General features: G+C 45.4%; 1 protein-coding gene across 7 annotated transcripts in view; it reads left to right on the top strand.

Annotated features, from left to right (window-relative positions):
* Window positions 1-26,656, top strand: part of GABBR1 (gamma-aminobutyric acid type B receptor subunit 1) — a 293,840-nt gene that overhangs the window by 190,116 nt on the left and 77,068 nt on the right. For all 7 annotated transcript variants that reach the window (XM_068108736.2, XM_068108737.2, XM_068108735.2 and 4 more), the window contains one exon: window positions 14,504-14,674. In XM_068108736.2, coding sequence (XP_067964837.2) covers window positions 14,504-14,674 — 171 coding nt within the window. The remainder of the gene's footprint in view (window positions 1-14,503; window positions 14,675-26,656) is intronic.

Below are 26,656 nucleotides of genomic sequence, written 5' to 3' on the forward strand. Positions count from 1 at the left end.
CATAGTTAATTAACCCCTGTGCTGCAACCAACTCTAAATACAAAATAAAATATGTGTGTGAGGCCTAATGTCGATCTTCCTTGGTAGACAGGTAGAACAAGGGATGACATGAACGGGACGTCAATCGACGTGTGCTGACTGCCATGGGATCAGCAAGATGGAGCTGACGTTTTGGGTGTTATCCCTTCGTTGGAGCAAAAGAGGGAAGGGATAAGGACCATGGCTGATAGAAGGTGGGAATGAGTCAAAGGTGTGTGCATCGGAGTGGGGTCACGGGTCTGGGGGCATATACGAGTGACGATGAACGATTTTGACAGGGAGGACTTTGGTTCTGGGGTTAAAGGTCAAAGGGACTGAGACCGGTAGTAAAGTGGAAACGATAGGGAAAAACAAGAAGTGACAAAGCATTAGACCAGAACAGCACTCCGTAGAGCGCACACCTTCGCCAGGTCGAACGGTTTACTTTTTATATCCCAGTGATAGGCCGGATCTGCATCCGGACCTTAACCGGAATCTAATCGGATTGTGTTTGTCAAACAACCAAGTTTTCCACCAAGTTTCATCCAAATCCGTCCATAACTTTTTGACATATCGTGCTCTATATTGTTTTTGGCCCCATCACTCAATGGGGAAGAATCCCTTGGAAAATAATAATCATTCTGGTATCCAGATCCAGATCTTCACCAGAATCGAATCAATTCTTCCAGATCACTTACCCAACTTGTCCACAAAGTCAAATATCGAATAATAATATATTAATATAATTGCTATATAATTAAAATACAAAGACGTATAAAGGAGAGAGAAAAAGGGAAAGAAGGGAGAGAGAGAAAAAGGGAGAGAGAGGAAAAAAGGGAAAGAAGGGAGAGAGAGAAAAAATGGCAAAGAAGGGAGAGAGAGAAAAAGGGAAAGAAGGGAGAGAGAGAAAAAGGGAGAGAGAGGAAAAAAGGGAAAGAAGGGAGAGAGAGAAAAAATGGCAAAGAAGGGAGAGAGAGAAAAAGGGAAAGAAGGGAGAGAGAGAAAAAGGGAAAGAAGGGAGAGAGAGAAAAAAAGGGAAAGAAGGGAGAGAGAGAGAAAAAGGGAAAGAAGGGAGAGAGAGAGAGAGAGAGAGAGAGAGAGAAAAAAAAAGGGAAATAAGGGAGAGAGAGAAAATGGGAAAGAAGGGAGAGAGAGAGAAAAAGGGAAAGAAGGGAGAGAGAGAGAGAGAGAGAGAGAGAGAAAAAAAGGGAAATAAGGGAGAGAGAGAAAATGGGAAAGAAGGGAGAGAGAGAAAATGGGAAAGAAGGGAGAGAGAGAAAAAAGGAAAGAAGGGAGAGAGAGAAAAAAGGGAAATAAGGGAGAGAGAGAAAATGGGAAAGAAGGGAGAGAGAGAAAATGGGAAAGAAGGGAGAGAGAGAAAAAGGGAAAGAAGGGAGAGAGAGAAAAAGGGAAAGAAGGGAGAGAGAGAAAAAAGGAAAGAAGGGAGAGAGGGAGAGAGAGAGAGAGAGAGAGAGAAAAAAAGGGAAATAAGGGAGAGAGAGAAAATGGGAAAGAAGGGAGAGAGAGAAAATGGGAAAGAAGGGAGAGAGAGAAAAAAGGAAAGAAGGGAGAGAGAGAAAAAAGGGAAATAAGGGAGAGAGAGAAAAAGGGCAGAAGGGAGAGAGAGAAAAAAATGGGAAAGAAGGGAGAGAGAGAAAAAAGGAAAGAAGGGAGAGAGAGAAAAAAGGGAAATAAGGGAGAGAGAGAAAAAGGGCAGAAGGGAGAGAGAGAGAAAAGGGGAAAGAAGGGAGAGAGAGAAAATGGGAAAGAAGGGAGAGAGAGAAAATGGGAAAGAAGGGAGAGAGAGAAAAAAGGAAAGAAGGGAGAGAGAGAAAAGGGGAAAGAAGGGAGAGAGAGAAAATGGGAAAGAAGGGAGAGAGAGAAAAAAGGAAAGAAGGGAGAGAGAGAAAAAAGGGAAAGAAGGGAGAGAGAGAAAATGGGAAAGAAGGGAGAGAGAGAAAATGGGAAAGAAGGGAGAGAGAGAAAAACGGAGAGAGAGAAAAAAAGGGAAAGAAGGGAGAGAGAGAAAAAGGGAAAGAAGGGAGAGAGAGAAAAAAAGGGAAAGAAGGGAGAGAGAGAAAAAAAGGGAAAGAAGGGAGAGAGAGAAAAAAAGGGAAAGAAGGGAGAGAGAGAGAGAGAGAGAGAGAGAGAGAGAGAGAGAGAAAATGGGAAAGGGAAATAAGGGAGAGAGAGAAAATGGGAAAGAAGGGAGAGAGAGAGAGAGAGAGAGAGAGAGAGAGAGAGAGAGAGAGAGAGAAAAAGGGAAAGAAGGGAGAGAGAGAGAGAGAGAGAGAGAGAGAAAAAAAGGGAAAGGGAAATAAGGGAGAGAGAGAAAATGGGAAAGAAGGGAGAGAGAGAGAGAGAGAGAGAGAGAGAATTGAATTTGCAACACCATTTATTTCACAAAAAAACACACCAGGTCAAGTTACATTTTTACAGGAGAGAAAAAAATAGAAAAAAACAACAGTTCTTAATGTTAAAAAGAAAAGCACAAATTCGATTCATTCACAACACATAAGGCTTCATTGATACACCATTTGCATTCAAAGAGTTTGACATTTTCATTCGCCACATAATAATCAAACTCTAACCTTATTCTTGCAGACACCAGCCCTTTAAACATAGGTACAACATCGAACCCATGCCCATTATCAATTTTAATTTTCCTCGATTTATATATTGAGTATTTTGCTACAGCAGCTAAGAAGTTTAGGAGGACACCAGAGTCCTTGCAGGAGGGTCTGAAAGATACACCAAAAATAAAAGAATGTGAAGTAAAAGGAAAAGACAACTGATCAAAAAGGTGTGTGAGAATCAAGAAAAGAGGTATTAGTCTTTCGCATTTCACATAGGCATGAAAGAGATCCTCCTTCTGTACACAGAAGGGGCATGCTACTGGCACTGAGCTGTCAAGGTGATGAACAAAGGTGTTCGTAGGGAGAGCCCAATGTGCTAGTCTCCACTGGATATCTGCGAGGAACCCGTAAATAGGTAATTTGTACATATTAGGCCACAGTGGCGTGGCAGGAGACCCTGGCCCTAACCTTTCGGACCACAAGGCCACTCTTGTTACTCCGGAGAAGGGTGATGCTTGGTTTTCTCGAAGGAGCTTGTGAATACCAGCCTTTGTTGCCAAATGAAAAGGAGAGACAAGTTCACCATTCGACTGGAGAGCTGGGAGCACCTTAATTTCAGGGAAAGACAGCCGAACATCCTCGACATTGTTTATACCTTCCCAGCCAATATTTAACTCCTTAAACTTCCTCTTGACGATGCGTATAATTTGGCTGACAATACGCACGGATCTTAAACCAAGAATGGCCGCCACCCTGCCAGCAGACATCCATTTTGTCCCAGATGTATCCCTCAGGTCACAAACTTTGCCAATTCCTCGTTGAGTAAATTTCCTAATCAAAGTCGGACTATGAGGAATGCATGGAAAAAAACCGTTATAGAAAATAGGCTCTTGGATAAACATCCGGCAATTATAAGCCTCAAGGCAACGATGAACCCCAAAACCTTTCCAAACTCTCAGCAAACCCTGATAAAAAGTTGGGATTGAAACTAAGCTGACACGGTCAAGGTTCACCAGGAACAAGTGCCTATCATAACACAGGCCTCCCGCTTGTTGCAACAAGAAAAACGCAAATGAGCGCCAGGGCAGCTCTTCAGCATACAACAGACGTTGCACAGACTGTAGGCGAAAAGCCATAAGCCGGGTGGACACCTCCACAATTCCATGTCCACCCTCCTTCCGAGGATGGTACAGTATTTGCGGCCGAAGCCAGTGGTATCCATTCCAAAAGAAATTAACCAAGACCCGCTGGATGGCTGGTATCAACTCCTTGGGTGGCTGCAAGGCAATTAGTTTATGCCATAATCTTGCTGCTATCAAGTTATTTATAACAAGAGAGCGGCCTTTATAAGAAAGAGATCGCAGCAGTCCTTCCCATCGTTTCAACCGGTGTGTAATTTGTTCAATCATTCCTTCCCAGTTCTTCGTTTCTACTTCCTGGTTGCCGAGATAGACACCAAGATATTTGACTCCATCTGTTTTCCACTCTAGATTATGTGGGAGTGACGGTGGCAGTGTTAAAGAAAGGTTATCTGAACCGCACCATAAGGCTACACTCTTGCCCCAATTTACTTCGGCGGAAGAGGCCGCAGAGTAGTCTTTAAAGCAACGCTGCACCGCAGCAACACTACTTGGGCCCTTAATCAGAACACATACATCATCAGCATAAGCTGTGACCACAAATCTTGAACCAAAAACGGCTCCCACATCCTGAGTTATTCGCTGCCTGATGGATGCTAAGAGTGGTTCAAGGGCAATTATATACAGAAGTCCAGAAAGGGGACACCCTTGACGGATACCCCGACGGAAAGGAAAAGGGGGACATAAACTGTTGTTTACTTTCATCATGCAGAAGGTGTTAGTGTATAACAGCTTGACATAGGAAATGAAAGTTTCGCCAAAACCCATCCGCTCCAGAACAGAAAACAAATATGTATGATCAACACGATCAAAAGCCTTTGTTTGGTCAAGAAACAACAACCCAAAACTGGCACGCACGTACTTATTACAAGAAATAATATCCCTTATCAGAAAAATATTGTCATAAATTGACCTTCCTGGTACACAGTAGGTCTGGTCAGGGTGCACAATAGAGCTGATCACAGTTCCCAAACGGTTTGCTAAGGCCTTCGACAAAAGCTTGTAATCCGCACACAGCAATGAGACAGGCCGCCAGTTCTCGACTAGTTGAGTGTCCCCAGCCTTTGGCAACAGGCAAATGACTGCTCTTCTGCAGGACAGGGGAAGCTCTCCAACATGAAGGCATTCATCAAATACCTCAAGCAGGTCAGGTCCCACAAGTTTCCAAAAAGTCTTATAGAACTCTCCGGGCAAACCATCAATCCCAGAGGCTTTACCATCCTTCAAGCTCCGCATAGCAGTTTCAAGTTCAGCAGCCGAAACTGACATGTTCAATGTGCGTTGCTGGTCTTCCTCAAGTCTTGGAAGCCCGGTAGTCAGCTCCTGCAAGGTCTCATTACTTATGCTCTGGGGGGAGTACAAGTTTGTATAAAAAACCTTCAAAACAGACTTAATCTCCTGTTGGGAGGTCACTATTGGCCCATTAGCAGCACGTAGCCCATGAATCTGTTGTGATTTTTTAACAGAGTTCTCCAAACCAAACAAGGCCTTATTTGGCATATCCAACATTAAATAACTCATTCTCATGCGTACCAGGGTGCCCATTGCTCGCTGCCGTACCAGTTCAGTCAACATTGCCTTTTTAGTCCATAGCAGCCGGTCACCTGTAGTGTCTTTCCCAGCCGTATTAATGTTTTCCTCCAGGGCTGCAATTTCAGCCTTTAATGAATCAATCGAGAGATTTTTCAATTTAGTGGCATAAAGACTATATTGTTGACAGAACGATTTGACCTGACCCTTTGCGAGGTCCCACCACAGTCGAAGGTTAGCATGTTCAAATTTGGAGGACCGAATTCTTTCCCACACGGCTCGAAAAGCCTCTTTGAATCTCATATCATTCAGCAGGTGGGTATTAAGTGACCAATACGCACTACCCCCTGAGGTCAGAGGCAAATTAAAACCCATTGAAACCAGGTAATGGTCTGTGAAACCAGTTGGGAGTATCTGGGTTGTGGCCATCACATTTAGCATTGGCTTATTCACGTAGAATCTGTCTAGCCTTGCCATTGATATCCTCCCATCATGGCATCTGCACCACGTATAGCACCGTGAAGTTGGGTGTTGCAACCTCCAAACATCTTTCAAATGCTGATTTTTGATGATGTTCTCCAAAATCCTCATAGAAGCTGGATGGGGTTCATGACCGGTCCTGTCTACGGAAGGATTGATAGTGCAATTGAAATCACCAGCAACACAGATGAAAGCGGTTGTATCCAGTCCTTTTACAAAGTCATGCAGAGTGGAAAAGAACACTCTTCTTTCCATGGGCTCACTCGGTGCATATACGTTCACAATGATGATCCTTTGCGTGTTGCAATAGAAATCCACCGCTATCAGATGTCCCTTATAAATTTCCTTAAAGACAATCTTCCGAGCAGGGATTCTATCACTCAAGGCGATGGCAACACCAGCTTTGGGTGTGGTAAACCCACTCAGCCACCACTGCCCTCGATAAAGTTTTCCCCATTCAGCAACCAGGGTGTTCGTAGCATGAGTCTCCTGTATCAGGATGATGTCGGCTTTCACCCTCTCCATCGCCTGAATTGTCTGAATTTTTCGTAAGGGGGTACAACCCCCATTGATATTCAGGGATGCGATACATATCTTTCGCAAAGCCATTTACAAAGGTAACTCACCCTCCGCCTGCAATTCCTTATTCGCCTTTGTGACCGCTTTCCGAAGACGCTGAAATTGGGCCTCCGAGATTTCCATTGGGTCATTTCTTTGCAGGAGGGGTCTTGCAGCCCTGATGAAAGTTTTCACATCGGGAAAATGGTCTTTGATCACAACGTAGCGTTGCCTAAACGTCTCGTTTAGGAAACTGATGACGTTTTCCTTTGTTGCTTCCATCTGTTCTTCTCCCTGATGATCATTCACAGACACAAGGCTTTGAGCTTCCTCATCCAGCTCCCTAACCACATCAACGTTGAAACTCCTTTGTTGTGTGTCAGGAGCAGGCACACCTTCTGTGTCATCACCACTGCAGTCTTCTTGTTGCATCACAAGGGGCACATCTGTGCCACCACTGCTGCCTATTATAGGTCTGCTTGGACCATCATCCTTGGTCGTTTCAACCGGATGTGAGCAACAACCGTTGTCACTCAGGCCCTGGGACTGCTCGTTGTCACAAGGGACAATGGTGCCATCATCACAACCAATACTGCTGCATTGATTTTCTTCAACAAGAGCAAGGGGTGAAGTCCTACTCTCCTCTGTTTCGTCACCACCCTGCCCAGCTTGCTGAGAATCATCAGGATAGTCTGAGATACTGTTTGTTTGTACGAGTATCACTTTGCTACCTTTGTCTTCCACCTCGGCGCTCAAAAAGGTACGTTTTAGGTTCCTCTTAGCCTCGGTGCCTTTCATCAATACCTCCTCAAAGACCATATTCTCTTGAGGTTGCAGCCTCTTGTCCTCATCGACTGGGTGCACCCCTGCTGCACTAACCTCAGCAACACCGCCACCACTTTCCACACCCTGGTCTTCTGGTGTGGGCGTCTGTACTCCACCAGGCTCATGAACGGGGGGCACTGCATCAGTTACAGGGGGGGCCGACCCAGCTGCTGTAGCGTACGTCTTCTTGGCGTCTGGGCAATACTGCTTAGTGTGTCCGTGTGCTCCACATCCGTAGCAGATCAAGGTCTCGGTCGCCATGAAGATTCTATATTCATGCTCGCCTACTTTAAAGGTGTGGGAGGTGTTCAACTGCTTCGCTGCGTCTTTTAGAACAACAAAACAAAAACGTCTAAACGATTGTACGTGCTTCAACCTGCCGTTTCTCGTACGTAGAGGAACCCTAATGATTCGAGAGACGACAGTGCCAAACTCACCTAGCTTGTGTAGGATTTCCTCGTTACCTAGGAAAGGCGGAACATTGCTCAGAATGACTTTAACTGCCGGCGTGTCCATCGACGACACAGGAACAAACAGATCGTTTCCCAAGGTCAAACCATTCTGCACAACAATATCGGCCAGACTTACTCGTGAAACAAATACCACAATTTTGTGATTCATACGAGACGCGGCACGAATGTTACTCACGTCGATCAAATCCCCAATCGCAAGCAAAATGTCATCCATTTCAACTCCCTCCGGTGGGACAAGGCACAGCCCGTGCTTACGCGATAAACCCTCATCGGTAACACGATCGGCAGGCCTTTGGCTACTCCTATTAGCCATATCGTCAAAGGAGAAACGAAGTGAAAGCAAATAGATTTGTATAATCCCAAAAAAAAAAAGAATAGAAAAAAATATATATATATTAAGTAACTAGAAACGAAAGCACGGTTTAAACCACGTTAGGAAAAAACGTGGTTCAAACAAACCCTTACCGTGCTGGCTCTCCCTCTCTCTGTCTCGAAGGAGGAGAAAAAAACGAGGGACAGGTGGTAACGAAGCAGGAAGGGAGGAAAAAGGTCAACATACACGACAAGAGTACAAAAGGAAAAAACCAAAGGAAGGGGAAAGGTAAAAAGGTTGGTGGGGAGAGGATGAAAAACAACACGAGCCAGGAGCTACAACACACAAGCACGAGCACGTGCCATCTTGCCACGCCCAACACACGAAACGGCCAGCAGGGGGCGAGAGCGAGAGAGAGAGAGAGAGAGAGAGAGAGAGAGAGAGAGAGAGAGAGAGAGAGAGAGAAAAAGGGAAAGAAGGGAGAGAGAGAGAGAGAGAGAGAGAGAGAGAGAGAGAAAAAGGGAAAGGGAAATAAGGGAGAGAGAGAAAATGGGAAAGAAGGGAGAGAGAGAAAATGGGAAAGAAGGGAGAGAGAGAAAAAGGGAAAGAAGGGAGAGAGAGAAAAAGGGAAAGAAGGGAGAGAGAGAAAAAGGGAGAGAGAGAAAAAAGGGAAAGAAGTGAGAGAGAGAAAAAAGGAAAGAAGGGAGAGAGGGAGAGAGAGAGAGAGAGAGAGAGAGAAAAAGGGAAAGGGAAATAAGGGAGAGAGAGAAAAAGGGCAGAAGGGAGAGAGAGCGAGAAAAGGGGAAAGAAGGGAGAGAGAGAAAAAAGGAAAGAAGGGAGAGAGAGAAAATGGGAAAGAAGGGAGAGAGAGAAAAAAGGAAAGAAGGGAGAGAGAGAAAAAAGGGAAAGAAGGGAGAGAGAGAAAATGGGAAAGAAGGGAGAGAGAGAAAAACGGAGAGAGAGAAAAAAAGGGAAAGAAGGGAGAGAGAGAAAATGGGAAAGAAGGGAGAGAGAGAAAATGGGAAAGAAGGGAGAGAGAGAAAATGGGAAAGAAGGGAGAGAGAGAAAAAAGGAAAGAAGGGAGAGAGAGAAAATGGGAAAGAAGGGAGAGAGAGAAAATGGGAAAGAAGGGAGAGCGAGAAAAGGGGAAAGAAGGGAGAGAGAGAAAATGGGAAAGAAGGGAGAGAGAGAAAAAAGGAAAGAAGGGAGAGAGAGAAAAAGGGAAAGAAGGGAGAGAGAGAAAAAAGGAAAGAAGGGAGAGAGAGAAAATGGGAAAGAAGGGAGAGAGAGAAAAAAGGAAAGAAGGGAGAGAGAGAAAAAAGGGAAAGAAGGGAGAGAGAGAAAATGGGAAAGAAGGGAGAGAGAGAAAAACGGAGAGAGAGAAAAAAAGGGAAAGAAGGGAGAGAGAGAAAATGGGAAAGAAGGGAGAGAGAGAAAAAGGGAAAGAAGGGAGAGAGAGAAAAACGGAGAGAGAGAAAAAAAGGGAAAGAAGGGAGAGAGAGAGAAAATGGGAAAGAAGGGAGAGAGAGAAAAACGGAGAGAGAGAAAAAAGGAAAGAAGGGAGAGAGAGAAAAAAGGGAAATAAGGGAGAGAGAGAAAAAGGGCAGAAGGGAGAGAGAGAGAGAAAAGGGGAAAGAAGGGAGAGAGAGAAAATGGGAAAGAAGGGAGAGAGAGAAAATGGGAAAGAAGGGAGAGAGAGAAAAAAGGAAAGAAGGGAGAGAGAAAAGGGGAAAGAAGGGAGAGAGAGAAAATGGGAAAGAAGGGAGAGAGAGAAAAAAGGAAAGAAGGGAGAGAGAGAAAAAAGGGAAATAAGGGAGAGAGAGAAAAAGGGCAGAAGGGAGAGAGAGCGAGAAAAGGGGAAAGAAGGGAGAGAGAGAAAATGGGAAAGAAGGGAGAGAGAGAGAAAAAGGGAGAGAGAGAAAAAGGCAAAGAATGGAGAGAGAGAAAAAGGGAAAGAAGGGAGAGAGAGAAAAAGGGAAAGAAGGGAGAGAGAGAAAAAGGGGCAGAAGGGAGAGAGAGAAAAAGGGAAAGAAGGGAGAGAGAGAAAAAGGGAAAGAATGGAGAGAGAGAAAAAGGGAAAGAAGGGAGAGAGAGAAAAAGGGAAAGAAGGGAGAGAGAGAAAAAGGGAAAGAAGGGAGAGAGAGAAAAAGGGAAAGAAGGGAGAGAGAGAAAAAGGGAAAGAAGGGAGAGAGAGAAAAAGGGAAAGAAGGGAGAGAGAGAGAAAAGGGAAAGAAGGGAGAGAGAGAGAAAAAGGGAAAGAAGGGAGAGAGAGAAAAAGGGGCAGAAGGGAGAGAGAGAAAATGGGAAAGAATGGAGAGAGAGAAAAAGGGAAAGAAGGGAGAGAGAGAAAAAGGGAAAGAAGTGAGAGAGAGAAAAAAGGAAAGAAGGGAGAGAGGGAGAGAGAGAGAGAGAGAGAGAGAGAAAAAGGGAAAGGGAAATAAGGGAGAGAGAGAAAAAGGGAAAGGGAAATAAGGGAGAGAGAGAAAAAGGGCAGAAGGGAGAGAGAGAGAGAAAAGGGGAAAGAATGGAGAGAGAGAAAAAGGGAAAGAAGGGAGAGAGAGAACAAAAGGGAAAGAAGGGAGAGAGAGAAAATGGGAAAGAAGGGAGAGAGAGAAAAAGGGAAAGAAGGGAGAGAGAGAAAAAGGGAAAGAAGGGAGAGAGAGAAAAAGGGAAAGAAGTGAGAGAGAGAAAAAAGGAAAGAAGGGAGAGAGGGAGAGAGAGAGAGAGAGAGAGAGAGAGAAAAAGGGAAAGGGAAATAAGGGAGAGAGAGAAAAAGGGAAAGGGAAATAAGGGAGAGAGAGAAAAAGGGCAGAAGGGAGAGAGAGAGAGAAAAGGGGAAAGAAGGGAGAGAGAGAAAATGGGAAAGAAGGGAGAGAGAGAAAATGGGAAAGAAGGGAGAGAGAGAAAATGGGAAAGAAGGGAGAGAGAGAAAAAAGGAAAGAAGGGAGAGAGAGAAAAAGGGAAAGAAGGGAGAGAGAGAAAAAAGGAAAGAAGGGAGAGAGAGAAAATGGGAAAGAAGGGAGAGAGGGAGAGAGAGAGAGAGAGAGAGAGAAAAAGGGAAAGGGAAATAAGGGAGAGAGAGAAAAAGGGAAAGGGAAATAAGGGAGAGAGAGAAAAAGGGCAGAAGGGAGAGAGAGAGAGAAAAGGGGAAAGAATGGAGAGAGAGAAAAAGGGAAAGAAGGGAGAGAGAGAAAAAGGGAAAGAAGGGAGAGAGAGAAAAAGGGAAAGAAGGGAGAGAGAGAAAAAGGGAAAGAATGGAGAGAGAGAAAAAGGGGCAGAAGGGAGAGAGAGAAAAAGGGAAAGAAGGGAGAGAGAGAGAGAAAAGGGGAAAGAAGGGAGAGAGAGAAAATGGGAAAGAAGGGAGAGAGAGAAAAAGGGAAAGAATGGAGAGAGAGAAAAAGGGGCAGAAGGGAGAGAGAGAAAAAGGGAAAGAAGGGAGAGAGAGAGAGAAAAGGGGAAAGAAGGGAGAGAGAGAAAATGGGAAAGAAGGGAGAGAGAGAAAAAGGGAAAGAAGGGAGAGAGAGAAAAAGGGAAAGAAGGGAGAGAGAGAAAAAGGGAAAGAATGGAGAGAGAGAAAAAGGGGCAGAAGGGAGAGAGAGAAAAAGGGAAAGAAGGGAGAGAGAGAAAAAGGGAAAGAATGGAGAGAGAGAAAAAGGGAAAGAAGGGAGAGAGAGAAAAAGGGAAAGAAGGGAGAGAGAGAAAAAGGGAAAGAAGGGAGAGAGAGAAAAAGGGAAAGAAGGGAGAGAGAGAAAAAGGGAAAGAATGGAGAGAGAGAAAAAGGGAAAGAAGGGAGAGAGAGAAAAAGGGAAAGAAGGGAGAGAGAGAAAAAGGCAAAGAATGGAGAGAGAGAAAAAGGGAAAGAAGGGAGAGAGAGAAAAAGGGAGAGAGAGAAAAAAAGGGAAAGAAGGGAGAGAGAGAAAATGGGAAAGAAGGGAGAGAGAGAAAAAAGGAAAGAAGGGAGAGAGGGAGAGAGAGAGAGAGAGAGAGAGAGAGAGAGAGAGAGAGAGAGAGAGAGAGAGAAAAAGGGAAAGGGAAATAAGGGAGAGAGAGAAAAAGGGAAAGGGAAATAAGGGAGAGAGAGAAAAAGGGCAGAAGGGAGAGAGAGAAAAAGGAGCAGAATGGAGGAGAGGAAAGGTGAAGGAGAGTGAGAGGAAAAAGGAGGAGATGTGAGGTATATAAAACGAGATACAATAAAAGAAAAAGGGGGAAACATAGAAGGAAAGGATTGAAAAGTTGAAAGACGGAGGTCCAAATGAATGAAGAGCGCTCGTTTATCCCTTGGGGAGCCATGGTGCTGATCCTTAAGATTTGGGTTTTCTCTTGGCGTTTGGGAATGTCCGTGGTGCTGAAATGGAAAGAAATACCGGAGACTGCCTTGTGTCTGAATGAATGTCCAGGAAGGTTGAAGTGTCCAGCAAGCTTTTGTAGATCTGTGCTGTTGCTTCGTACATCGAGCCGGTGCTCACGGAAGCGATCGTCCGTTCTTCACCTGGTTTCACCGATGTCGTTCCTCTTGCAGGGAGTACACGTTTCAATAGATGACATTCGTGGAGATGAAGTCAAAGTGGTCCGTGAATTTAACAGTTCTTGGGAGAAGTGGTCTTCTTGACAGGTGTTGCAGCGACTCCGTAAACACTGAACATACCTGGTGGGAGGTCAGAGGTTGATGGTCCTTTAACCAGGGAATTTGTCACATTTCTGTCCCACTTGAAAGAGATGAGATGCGGTTGTGGGGAAAGCGAATGTTGACAGGAAATCATTATTGAAGGGATCCGTTCTTTGGATTTATTTTCTCAGAAGGTTGTAAAGCCGTCTGTCTCCACCACAGTGGAGGTGTGATAGGTGGACTGAGTAAAGAACTTGCACTGTGTCACCTCTACAGCATTTGATGTTGTCCCACCTGGGAATACTTTCACAAAGGCATGCACCAGTTTATCCCATACCGTCTGCAATTGAGATCCTCAACTTCTCGGCCATACTACACCGAATCCTGTGGAGAGGCAGTTGCAGTCAAGCAGCTTGCTTCCTCAACATCGAACGGTGATGCGACTGAGGGCAACCTGAAGCTTGCGCTAAGTATGCATCCATCCTGAAGCGAGCTCGATAACATCGTTGCTAATCCCAAGGGTGAATTATCCAACCAGTCTCCACCCTCAAAGTCATGTTGTCACCTTGACAAGTCTATCTCTAGTATAAGCCCTCTCTAGGCCCTCCTCGTCATCAAATGGCATCACCACAAACTCTGATAACGTAGAATGTTTCAATTCGCCGTTTGCCTCAAAAATCTTGTGTACCCAACTCGCCCCGCTGTCCGCACCCTACCCCTCGTAACCACTGTCGACCTGATCTTTGTGTTCTTGTTTGTACAAAGATAGAGAAAGTGTTGCACAGTTTCAATCCTGAATTAGATATGAGGCCTAATGGAATCGGTGCTCCAGTTCTTGCTCTCTTCCGCTTGTTCTTCTCCTTTAGCCACCTCTCATCTGCCGAGCAATCAGCAGACACCACTCCCACCCACAAGGAGGAAGCAAAAACAAATCCTCCCAAGTCGAGATCAGTAGGCTTGCTTCCAATGAAATCCATATAATTGCTGCCGACATCGGCTTCCATCTTTAAAAAAAAAAAGCCTGATCTCTGACCATCAGTTTGGATTTGTTCATGGTCACTCAATACTCGACAAGTTGCTGTTTCTATCTCTGCAATTGTTGTAGGCCATAAATCTCAAACAAGAAGTCAGGACCGTCTCCACAGACATATCACGGGCATTCAATACATTCTGGCACCCCACTGTTCTCATCAATGTCCATCACACAGGTTCGCCTTCATACCTGGGCTGACTGACCTCCTCCATTCACAGAGTAAGTGTATTGCTGGTCGTGGAACCCTCTAGTCTCCTCCTCGATGTAGGGTGGGAATGCACAAGGCAGTGTTTTAGTTCCAGTCTTGTTCCTCATCTCCATAAACAACCTCTTCGATGCTCTGGAAAGTTAAAGCTCTCAACATTATTGGAATGTCTTCCAATGAGGCCGAAGCACTTGGCCTGCCGCTGTCGCATCGCAAACCGGTAACCTTCTTATAATTGAACTCTTAAAATGCAGGTTTACCGCCTACCTCAACTCTTTTGATTCCCTTTTCCTGCGTTTGTGAAACTGACTTCCAGAGGCGGTTCAATCACTCGTTCCCTTCCAGGGTTTCGAGTAGGCAGAACACCACCATGCCATCATCACATCATCCCTACCCACGATCTTTCCACTCCCGCTAACCCAACCGAACCCACCCCATGACTTACTTGCAGGTTTCTGTGTTTCCTTCTTACTCTCTCTCCACATTTCCTGTTTATTTATTCCTTTGTTTTCCGTGTCTAGCTCTGGCCCCACTTTACCACTGTCAGTATGTTGTCGTTTAACCTCTTCCACCTGTTTTTTCCATGAACATTTATCTTGTAGATAAACAAAACGCTTTTCCATACATGTAGCTAGAAGAGAGTGTCAGTTGCATGAGGGAAAGGGACCAAATACCCACACTGATATCAAAATGCGTTAATAAGCTAACGAGGGTTGCCGAGATTGACTGCATCGTTTCTTTCCCCAGTTGTCCTATGGTTCGAGCTCCCCAGCACTTTCTAACCGAGGAAGGTTCCCGACATTTTTCCGTACGCATCCATCAGCAACTCTGCATAATCCCACACGTGTCCGATTATTCCGCAAATGGGGCTGGACGCGCATTGCCACCATCCAGCAAACTGCTGAAGTCTTCACCTCGGTAAGATTTCGAAACAGTGACTCTGATGACTATAAGGATCCAAAATGAGTGTGTCTGTGTGTCTGCATGTGTGTGGGTGTGTAGGTTTGTAGATGTGTATTTGTGTGTACGTGTATAAGTTGCGCACGTGCGTATGTTGTTTTTGGCTGCTATATCCAGACGCGGATGGTTTTCAGAAGATGTGACTGAAATATACCATATCTCAAAGTATCCATCTCCATGATGTGTGTTTGTGTGTGTCAGTCATTCATTGATTATTTCCTGGCAATTAATGATTGGTTTGTAGTTTATCAGTATCTCGATGATATCTGTCACCACAATTGGCCTCCCTGAAGATTAACCATCCCCAAAGGATGTGTGTTCCTCATCAGAGGAATACTGGAGTTGACATGGATGAGTTGGCTGTTGCAGGTGCTATTGTGGGCTAGTCAGCCAATGGGGAGAATTTGTCAGCATTTAAAATGCGTAAATGTGACAATCACAATTGTAAAACCTGTTCTACTATAACCCACAGTAAAGTAATGCCAGATCTTAAATGGTAAAATAAACCTAAGGGACAATTCCATATAAATCCTCAAACTTAATGTATTTACTGGGTTGTGGTAAATGTGCGACGTGTCCAATGATAATGGGCTTACCAGGTAAAGTACATGTAATCTGCGAGGTAACATGTGCATGATTAACTGGTAATGTAAGATAGTATATTTATTAATAACTAGTAAAAAAAAGCCCTTCAAATACGACGGGTTTGGAACAGTTTATTTGACGGTGCAGCCGTGTGAGCGTGCCAAAGTCTGAAGCCTCGGCCTAGTGTCAGGTGTGTCATATCTTCTTTATTTATTAGACATCCTGCGGATGTAAATGAACACTCGTTTTACTTTGCGGGTGCTGCACATTATGTGCAGCAAATTTCACCTCGCTGCGCCTTGTATATATATATATATTTTTAAACGCTTCTGTACACCGCCCTTGAGTTTGCAAGCCACCGTCTACAATTCCAATAGAAGAGACATACTTCCTCTTTAATGGGAAATTTTTTCGAGTTTGTTTTATCCTCAAAAATAGACCCTAGTGAACAAACATTCGTGTTAAAAAGATTGGTCTTTAAAACGTACCCTTGTGAAGGGAGACAGACAAACACACAAACTAACTTTGGGTTTTATTTGGGAGATAATGGAATGTGTGATGAGGATTGTCTGCCAGCATTATTTGGTAGACATTATTAAAGATCCCACGGTGTCCTTTGCGAAGAGTAGGTGAGCTATCCCCGGGTAGCAGGAAGAAATTACAAATCCCTGTCCGAAGTGCCGCCCACGAGGAATGAAAGGGCAAACCACCCAGTGTAATCCTCATCATGAGGCTGCTTTGAATTGAATCTTTCCTCAGGCATACCATAATTATATTACATTTAGGATGTTGTAGAATTATCATTTACAACATCCTTTAAACATTAATATAATGCCTTATGAATAGCTGCTACTGTTCAATATATGATTATAATTGTTGTGAGGAACAGATTCAGGATGTGCATGATTCAGGATGTGCATGATTCAGGATGTGCATGATTCAGGATGTGCATGATTCAGGATGTGCATGATTCAGGATGTGCATGATTCAGGATGTGCATGATTCAGGATGTGCATGATTCAGGATGTGCATGATTCAGGATGTGCATGATTCAGGATTTGCATGATTCAGGATGTGCATGATTCAGGATGTGCATGATTCAGGATGTGCATGATTCAGGATGTGCATGATTCAGGATGTGCATGATTCAGGATGTGCATGATTCAGGAAGTGCACGATTCAGGATGTGCATGATTCAGGATGTGCATGATTCAGGATGTGCATGATTCAGGATGTGCATGATTCAGGATGTGTATGATTCAGGATGTGCATGATTCAGGATGTGCATGATTCAGGATGTGCATGATTCAGGATGTGCTTGATTCAGGATGTGCATGATTCAGGATGTGCATGATTCAGGATGTGCATGATTCAGGATGTGCATGATTCAGGATGTGCATGATTCAGGAAGTGCATGATTCAGGATGTGCTTGATTCAGGATGTGCATGATTCAGGAAGTGCATGATTCAGGATGTGCATGATTCAGGATGTGCATGATTCAGGATGTGCATGATTCAGGATGTGTATGATTCAGGATGTGCATGATTCAGGATGTGCATGATTCAGGATGTGCATGATTCAGGAAGTGCATGATTCAGGATGTGCATGATTCAGGATGTGCTTGATTCAGGATGTGCATGATTCAGGATGTGCATGATTCAGGATGTGCATGATTCAGGATGTGCATGATTCAGGATGTGCATGATTCAGGATGTGCATGATTCAGGATGTGCATGATTCAGGATGTGCATGATTCAGGATTTGCATGATTCAGGATGTGCTTGATTCAGGATGTGCATGATTCAGGATGTGCATGATTCAGGATGTGCATGATTCAGGATGTGCACGATTCAGGATGTGCATGATTCAGGATGTGCATGATTCAGGATGTGCATGATTCAGGATGTGCATGATTCAGGATGTGCACGATTCAGGATGTGCACGATTCAGGATGTGCTTGATTCAGGATGTGCATGATTCAGGATGTGCATGATTCAGGATGTGCATGATTCAGGATGTGCATGATTCAGGATGTGCTTGATTCAGGATGTACATGATTCAGGATGTGCACGATTCAGGATGTGCATGATTCAGGATGTGCATGATTCAGGAAGTGCATGATTCAGGATGTGCTTGATTCAGGATGTGCACGATTCAGGATGTGCACGATTCAGGATGTGCACGATTCAGGATGTGCTTGATTCAGGATGTGCATGATTCAGGATGTGCATGATTCAGGATGTGCATGATTCAGGATGTGCATGATTCAGGATGTGCATGATTCAGGAGGTGCATGATTCAGGATGTGCATGATTCAGGATGTGCTTGATTCAGGATGTGCTTGATTCAGGATGTGCATGATTCAGGATGTGCATGATTCAGGATGTGCATGATTCAGGATGTGCATGATTCAGGAGGTGCATGATTCAGGATGTGCATGATTCAGGATGTGCATGATTCAGGATGTGCTTGATTCAGGATGTGCATGATTCAGGATGTGCACGATTCAGGATGTGCATGATTCAGGATGTGCATGATTCAGGATGTGCATGATTCAGGATGTGCACGATTCAGGATGTGCACGATTCAGGATGTGCATGATTCAGGATGTGCACGATTCAGGATGTGCATGATTCAGGATGTGCATGATTCAGGATGTGCATGATTCAGGATGTGCTTGATTCAGGATGTGCATGATTCAGGATGTGCATGATTCAGGATGTGCATGATTCAGGATGTGCATGATTCAGGATGTGCATGATTCAGGATGTGCATGATTCAGGATGTGCATGATTCAGGATGTGCATGATTCAGGATGTGCTTGATTCAGGATGTGCATGATTCAGGATGTGCACGATTCAGGATGTGCATGATTCAGGATGTGCATGATTCAGGAAGTGCATGATTCAGGATGTGCTTGATTCAGGATGTGCACGATTCAGGATGTGCACGATTCAGGATGTGCACGATTCAGGATGTGCTTGATTCAGGATGTGCATGATTCAGGATGTGCATGATTCAGGATGTGCATGATTCAGGATGTGCATGATTCAGGATGTGCATGATTCAGGAGGTGCATGATTCAGGATGTGCATGATTCAGGATGTGCTTGATTCAGGATGTGCTTGATTCAGGATGTGCATGATTCAGGATGTGCATGATTCAGGATGTGCATGATTCAGGATGTGCATGATTCAGGAGGTGCATGATTCAGGATGTGCATGATTCAGGATGTGCATGATTCAGGATGTGCATGATTCAGGATGTGCATGATTCAGGATGTGCATGATTCAGGATGTGCATGATTCAAGATGTGCATGATTCCGGAAGTGCATGATTCAGGATGTGCATGATTCAGGATGTGCATGATTCAGGATGTGCTTGATTCAGGATGTGCATGATTCAGGATGTGCATGATTCAGGATGTGCATGATTCAGGATGTGTATGATTCAGGATGTGCATGATTCAGGATGTGCATGATTCAGGATGTGCATGATTCAGGAAGTGCATGATTCACAATGTGCTTGATTCAGGATGTGCATGATTCAGGATGTGCTTGATTCAGGATGTGCATGATTCAGGATGTGCATGATTCAGGATGTGCTTGATTCAGGATGTGCATGATTCAGGATGTGCATGATTCAGGATGTGCATGATTCAGGATGTGCATGATTCAGGATGTGCATGATTCAGGATGTGCACGATTCAGGATGTGCATGATTCAGGATGTGCATGATTCAGGATGTGCTTGATTCAGGATGTGCATGATTCAGGATGTGCATGATTCAGGATGTGCATGATTCAGGATGTGCATGGCAATGGCACAAAAATATACTAATTAACTCATCCCTCCTACCCCCCACACTCCCTCTGTCATTCTATGAAGGTAAATTAAATTAATCACTACCTGAATTGAACTTGAAACCTCCCATTTTAAAGGTCACCCAGATATCGGAGTCGGGTTTTTTTTTTTTTTTTTTTTTTTTTGTATACAAGATCGAGGCTCGTGAAAGAGCGAACATTAATCACACAGAAAGACAAACAGACACACAAAACAAATAACATCGGGAGCGGTAGACAAGATGGGGAGAGAGGGGGAAGGACACAAACACAACATTTGAGAGCAGGGACCGAGAGACATGGAGACATCGAGAGAACTGTGGGACGGAGAGGGCTTTGGGGGGAAGGCATGGGAAGGGGGGGGGGGTGGGAGAGGTATAAAACATATGGACACTACTGCCAAGACTTCCAGGAAAGAAGTTGGAATTTCAAACAAGGTGGATCTGGGGTGAATTAGTGGGGGTAGAAAAGATCAAGGTTTTGGATGGGGGAAGATAAGAGATGGTGGTGAACAGCTGTTTTGAAGACCTGGAGGGAGGAGTGTGATTGAAGTGAGTGTGGGAGTTTGTTCCAGAGGCGGGAGAAAAGAGGAATGAAAGAGTGAAGGTGAGCAGAGAGCCTAGACTTTGGCAGTTTAACCATCAGAGGGTGGCTGGCAGATCTTGTGCGACCTGTAGGAATATTTGGGGGACAGAGCACAGAGAGAGCTAGGGGAGCAAGGCCGGAGAGGAGTCGGTAGAAGACAGAAAGACCACCTACCTGCCTGCGGTGAGTGAGTGAAAGGCCCTCAGAGATAGCTTCATCGCGGGAGATTCCAATGATTCTGAAAGCTTTGGATTCAACAGCGTGAAGCCGAGCCAGGTGAGAGGCAGGAGCACCAGCCCATAGGGGAGAACAGTATTCCATTGAGCTGCGGATGAAAGCCTTGTATGTGGTGAGGAGCTCAGGTGTGCCTAGGAAGGACTTCGCACGACGGAGGATGCCCAGTCGGCGACTGGCTTTGGAGGCCAGCTTGGAAATGTGGTTTTCCCAAGAAAGATCATGGCAGATGGTGAGACCCAAAAGCTTGAGCGACAGAACTTCTTGGAGAGGATTGTTGAGAAAGTAGATGGGAGGGTTGTCCAGTCGATCTTTTCGGAGAGACATAGTAAGAGTGTGAGATTTGTCAGGATTGAAAGACATGTTCCACATGTTTGACCAGTCTGTGATTTTGTTCAGGTCTTCAGAGAGTGAGGAGGCTGCAGACTGCCGATCTGAGGGAAGAGGAATGGAGCGGCAGAGAGTGGAGTCATCAGCAAAGAGATACAGAGGATTTTCCAGAGAGTCGGAGAGATCATTGATAAAGACCAGAAAAAGCACAGGGCCCAGCACACTGCCTTGGGGAACTCCAGCCTGAACGGGAAGGGGAGATGAGAGAAATCCATTCTGGGCGACACGTTGACTACGACCAGAGAGGAAGTCCGCAAGCCATGCATGGAGATTTCCATGGATACCATAGGAGGAGAGTTTGGTGAGCAGAGCTGGGTGCCAGACCGTATCGAAGGCACGTGATATGTCAAGGGAGACAGCTCTGATTTCCTGTTTGGCATTGAGGACCTCCATCCATTGTTGAGACAGCAGAAGCAGCATGTCCAGAGTAGAGTGACCTGGTCTGAAACCAAATTGATGATCAGAGATCAAGCCATTGGAGAAGAGGAAAGATTTCATATCCGAAGCAATGATGGATTCCATGACTTTGCTGATAATTGGGAGCAGGCTGATTGGTCTGTAGTTGCAAGGATCTGTTTTTGCACCTTTTTTTGTGTAAAGCGGTAATGTTTGCTGATTTCCAGGATGCTGGCAGATGACCTTGAGCAAAAGATAGGGTGAAAAGAACAGAGAGAGGGTGAGATAGAGCGGCAGAGCAGGATTTTAGGACCCGTGGGCTGATGCCATCTGGTCCAGTTGCAGAATCAGAGTCGAGGTTTGACAAAAACTCCTCCACCTTGTCAGGAGAGAAGGTCACAGAGTCCAGGAGCAGTTTGGTTCGACTGGGAAAGGTGGGAACAGAGAGAGATGGGTTTGGAACTAAGGATTATGAGGCAAACACAGAGTTGAGGCATTCGGCTTTGTCACTTGCGATGTCAACTGTGTGGCCATTTGAGGTAAGGGAGGGGATGGAGGGGGAACAAACACCAGAAACGGATTTGACCAGACGCCACCAGGATTTGGAGGAAGGAGACAGGTTTGAGAGTTCATTCTTGAGTGAGGAGAGATAGTGCTTCCTGGCACTCCTGAGGGTAGACACACACTTGTTCCGAGCTTGGTGGAAGGAACTGAGATTTCCTTCAGTTGGATTAGCCTTCCAAGAGGCAAAGGCAAGTTGTTTCAGGGCAACTGCCTCACCACAAGATTCAGTGTACCATGGACGGGAGGAAGGGTAAGACAACTGAAGGCGAGATGGGATAAATCTGTGCATGAGAGAGATCAGTTTGCTTTGGAAGAATTCCCAGGAAGAATTGATGTCAGAGGCAGTGGAGATGGGAGACCAATCCAGATGATTGATGGCTGCTTGAAGACCGTCCCAGTCGGCCTGAGTGAAATGCAAGACTCGTCGACGCTGAGGAGGCTCTCTGAGAATGGCCAGAGAGATGTCCACTTTGACAAGCACATGATCAGAAGAACCGATTGGAGCAGAAGAAGAGCAGCAGACATTAGCAGGGAAGTTAGTCATTACCAAGTCTAGAAGAGAAGATACTCCATTGGCTGAGATCCGGGTCGGGAAATTGACAGATTGTGTCAATCCCAGTGAGTCACAGAAGTCCTTTGCTGAGGTGCCATGACTGGTGAGAGAGGAACCCACACCCAACCAGGTGGCATGATGACAATTGAAGTCACCACATATGAGGAAGAGAGAGTTGGGATGAGTGGATAGAAGTTGGTCCATGTTGTCAGACAGTGAAATGTAGATGGAGTCATCACTGTTTGGGGGACGGTACAGAACACATATGAACAAAAGGTGGGAGCGGAGAGGAAGCCGTAGCCAGAGGTACTCCTGGGGGTGAGGAGGAGAGAGGGCAGTGCAAGGAGAGTGAGGAAGAGAGTTTTTGATAAAGATAGCCACCCCACCACCAGGCCGAGGCTCAGGTCTATCATACCGGAGGAGGGAGTAACCAGGAAGAGATATTAAGGAATCAGAGACATCCTGAAGGAGGAAAGTCTCTGTTAAGCAGATCAAGTCTGGATTGTCAGAAGCAACCTGTATGGAGAGATCAGTCAGGTTTGAGCGAAGGCCCCGGATGTTTGAGGTCCATACCGTTAATGAAGAGAGAGGGGGAGCATCGGGTACAGGACAGGGGAGGGGAGGAGTAGGGTAAGATGAAGGATGAGAGGGGGAGGTAGGGAGAGCAGTTGTTAGTGTGTCAGCGATTGCAGAAGAGTTCCAAGAAAGGGAAGGATGAGGAGGATGAAAGGTTTGAAGGTGAAGGGATGAGGCACAGTGAGGGGTTGTTTGAGGGGGGGCAGAGGAAAGAAGAAGGTTGGGGGGGGGGGGGGTGGAGGTATGAGATAGAAGGGAGACGAAGTGGGGAGGAGGCAGCTTTGAGGAGGAGGGGGGAGGAGGGAGAATTGGAGAGGAATGGTATGGGGGGAGATTTGAATGGGAGGGGTTGGGGGGGAGTTTTGAAGGGGAGGAGTGAGGGGGGAGTTTAGGAGGGGAAGGGCAAGGGGGGAGTTCAGGAGTGGAAGGGCAAGGGGGGAGTTCAGAAGTGGAGGGGTAGGGGGGGAGTTTAAGAGTGGCGGGGCAAGGGGGGAGTTTAGGAGTGTAGGTGCAAGGGCAGGGATTTGGATGGGAGGGGCAAGAGGGGAGTTTAGAAAGTGGATGATAAATGAAAGACGAACATTGGAAACAAATTGGGTTTGTTGTGATTTTCAAGTTAGCAATCCGGTTCAGAATGATGGAGGAGGGATGGAATGAATGTGAATTTAGACCATGTAGTGAGGGAGATGTATAAGATATTGAATTTCTTTTTTTTGAGGTGGAATAAGTTGGAGAGGAAATTGAGAAAAGCCTTTTAAATAGGAAGAAAAACAGCGTGTTGTAAAATACCACTGAGTAAAACACTGAAGGGGAAAGGTTATACATATTTAAATAATATTTAAACAGAACCGTGAACAATCTTATGTGCACAAAAATACCAACGGGGGGAGAGCCGAGGTTTCATCCTGAACGTAATCTGTCATATTCTATGGTAAATGTACCATGTCCCCTTTAAATAAATAATTGATCTGTGAGGCTGAATTACTGTTCCGTGTAAATGTGATTAATTGTGAGATGTGGTTTCCTTTGTATCAGCATTACGCGCACGAACGCACGCACTCATACATTACGCACGCACGCACACGCACAATTTATTACACACGCACACACCCACAATTGATTACGCACGTACGCACGCACACACAGACTCATACATTACGCACGCACGGACTGATACATTACGCACGCACACGCACACGCACAATTTATTACACACGCACACACCCACAATTGATTACGCACGTACGCACGCACACACGGACTCATACATTACGCACGCACGCAAGCACACGCACAATTTATTACACACGCACACACCCACAATTGATTACGCACGTACGCACGCACACACGGACTCATACATTACGCACGCACGGACTGATACATTACGCACGCACACGCACACGGACAATTTATTACACACGCACACACCCACAATTGATTACGCACGTATGCACGCACACACGGACTCATACATTACGCACGCACGCAAGCACACGCACAATTTATTACACACGCACACACCCACAATTGATTACGCACGTACGCACGCACACACGGACTCATACATTACGCACGCACGGACTGATACATTATGCACGCACACGCACACGCACAATTTATTACACACGCACACACCCACAATTGATTACGCACGTACGCACGCACACACGGACTCATACATTACGCACGCACGCAAGCACACGCACAATTTATTACACACGCACACACCCACAATTGATTACGCACGTACGCACGCACACACGGACTCATACATTACGCACGCACGGACTGATACATTACGCACGCACACGCACAATTTATTACACACGCACACACCCACAATTGATTACGTACGTACGCACGCACACACGGACTCATACATTACGCACGCACGCAAGCACACGCACAATTTATTACACACGCACACACCCACAATTGATTACGCACGTACGCACGCACACACGGACTCATACATTACGCACGCACGGACTGATACATTATGCACGCACACGCACACGCACAATTTATTACACACGCACACACCCACAATTGATTACGCACGTACGCACGCACACACGGACTCATACATTACGCACGCACGCAAGCACACGCACAATTTATTACACACGCACACACCCACAATTGATTACGCACGTACGCACGCACACACGGACTCATACATTACGCACGCACGGACTGATACATTACGCACGCACACGCACAATTTATTACACACGCACACACCCACAATTGATTACGTACGTACGCACGCACACACGGACTCATACATTACGCACGCACGCAAGCACACGCACAATTTATTACACACGCACACACCCACAATTGATTACGCACGTACGCACGCACACACGGACTCATACATTACGCAAGCACACGCACAATTTATTACACACGCACACACCCACAATTGATTACGCACGTACGCACGCACACACGGACTCATACATTACGCACGCACGGACTGATACATTACGCACGCACACGCACGCACGCACTACAGAAAAACACGATTATGCCTCCAACATCCACTCGATATCACGAGAAACATTCCGGTAACTTTGCTTGACATCACATGATGTAGAATCGCTCACAGCAATCTTTGTGAAGGACAGAATTGTAAAGATTTTGCTTTGGAAACTATAATTGGATATTGAATATATGTACCAGTATTGTATATGCTTTATCTTTCGGTAAAGCAGATTTTTTAAACCACCAAGCAAACTACATTCTGCATTTAAATTGATTGCAAATCAACAGCTTTGTGGTTAAAAAAAATTGACGGAATTGAAATACGACTTGCTGGTGACCAGTTTGTAGCTGTGAGTGACAAAATCAAGGAAATGAAATACAGTTATTGAGGCTCAATAGGACCTGAATGATGGGGAGTGAGGAGAAAAAGGGGTGGACATGATTGAAAGGTTAACAATTGGATGGAGAGAGAAAAGGAGGAAAAGGGAGTACAGAATGAGGAAAAAGGGGGACAGCTTAGGTAAAAAGGGGACAGAATGAGGAAGAAGGACTACAGAATGAGGAAAGAAAGAGGACAGAATGGGGAAAGAGGGACATAATGAGGAAAAGGAGCACAGAATGAGGGGAAAAGGGGGACAGCATGGATAAAAAGAGGACAGAACGATGGAAAAAGAGGACAGAATGATGAAAATAGAGGACAGAATGATGGAAAAAGAGGACAGAATGATGGAAAAAGAGGACAACATGATGAAAAAAGAGGACAGAACGATGGAAAAAGAGGACAGAATGATGAAAAAAGAGGACAGAACGATGGAAAAAGAGGACAGAATGATGAAAAAAGAGGACAGAATGATGGAAAAAGAGGACAGAATGATGGAAAAAGAGGACAACATGAGGGGAAAGAGGACCAAATGAGGGAAAAAGAGGACAGAATGAGGGGGAAAAGACAGAATGGGGAGAAAGGAGTATAGAATGAGGGGGAAAATGGGGCAGCATGGGTAAAAAGGGGACATAATGAGGAAGAAGGACTATTGAATGAGGAAAGGAAGAGGACAGAATGTGGGAAGAGGGACATAATGAGGAAAAGGAGCACAGAATGAGGGAAAAAGGGGGACAGCATGGGTAAAAAGAGGACAGAATGATAGAAAAAGAGGACAGAATGATGAAAAAAGAGGACATAATGAGGGGGGGAAGGAGTACAAAATGGGGGGAAAGGGACAGAATGAGGAAAAGGAGTAGAGAATGAGGGGGAAAAGGAGGATATTATGAGGAGTAAATGGAGTACAGAATGGGGGGAAAGGGACAGAATGAGGAAAAGGAGTAGAGAATGAGGGGAAGAAGGGGGACAGCATGGGTAAAAAGGGGACAGAATGAGGAAACGGAGTAGAGAATGAGGGGAAGAAGGGGGACAGCATGGGTAAAAAGGGGACAGAATGAGGAAACAGAGGACAGAATGATGGAAAAAGAGGACATAATGAGGGGGAAAAGGAGTACAAAATGGGGGGAAAGGGACAGAATGAGGAAAAGGAGTAGAGAATGAGGGGAAGAAGGGGGACAGCATGGGTAAAAAGGGGACAGAATGAGGAAACAGAGGACAGAATGATGGAAAAAGAGGACATAATGAGGGGGAAAAGGAGTACAAAATGGGGGGAAAGGGACAGAATGAGGAAAAGGAGTAGCGAATGAGGGGGAAAAGGAGGATATTATGAGGAGTAAATGGAG

This window comes from Myxine glutinosa, chromosome 2 (genome assembly GCF_964187855.1).
Source record: "Myxine glutinosa chromosome 2, kmMyxGlut1.1, whole genome shotgun sequence".
Classification (NCBI taxonomy): domain Eukaryota; kingdom Metazoa; phylum Chordata; class Myxini; order Myxiniformes; family Myxinidae; genus Myxine; species Myxine glutinosa.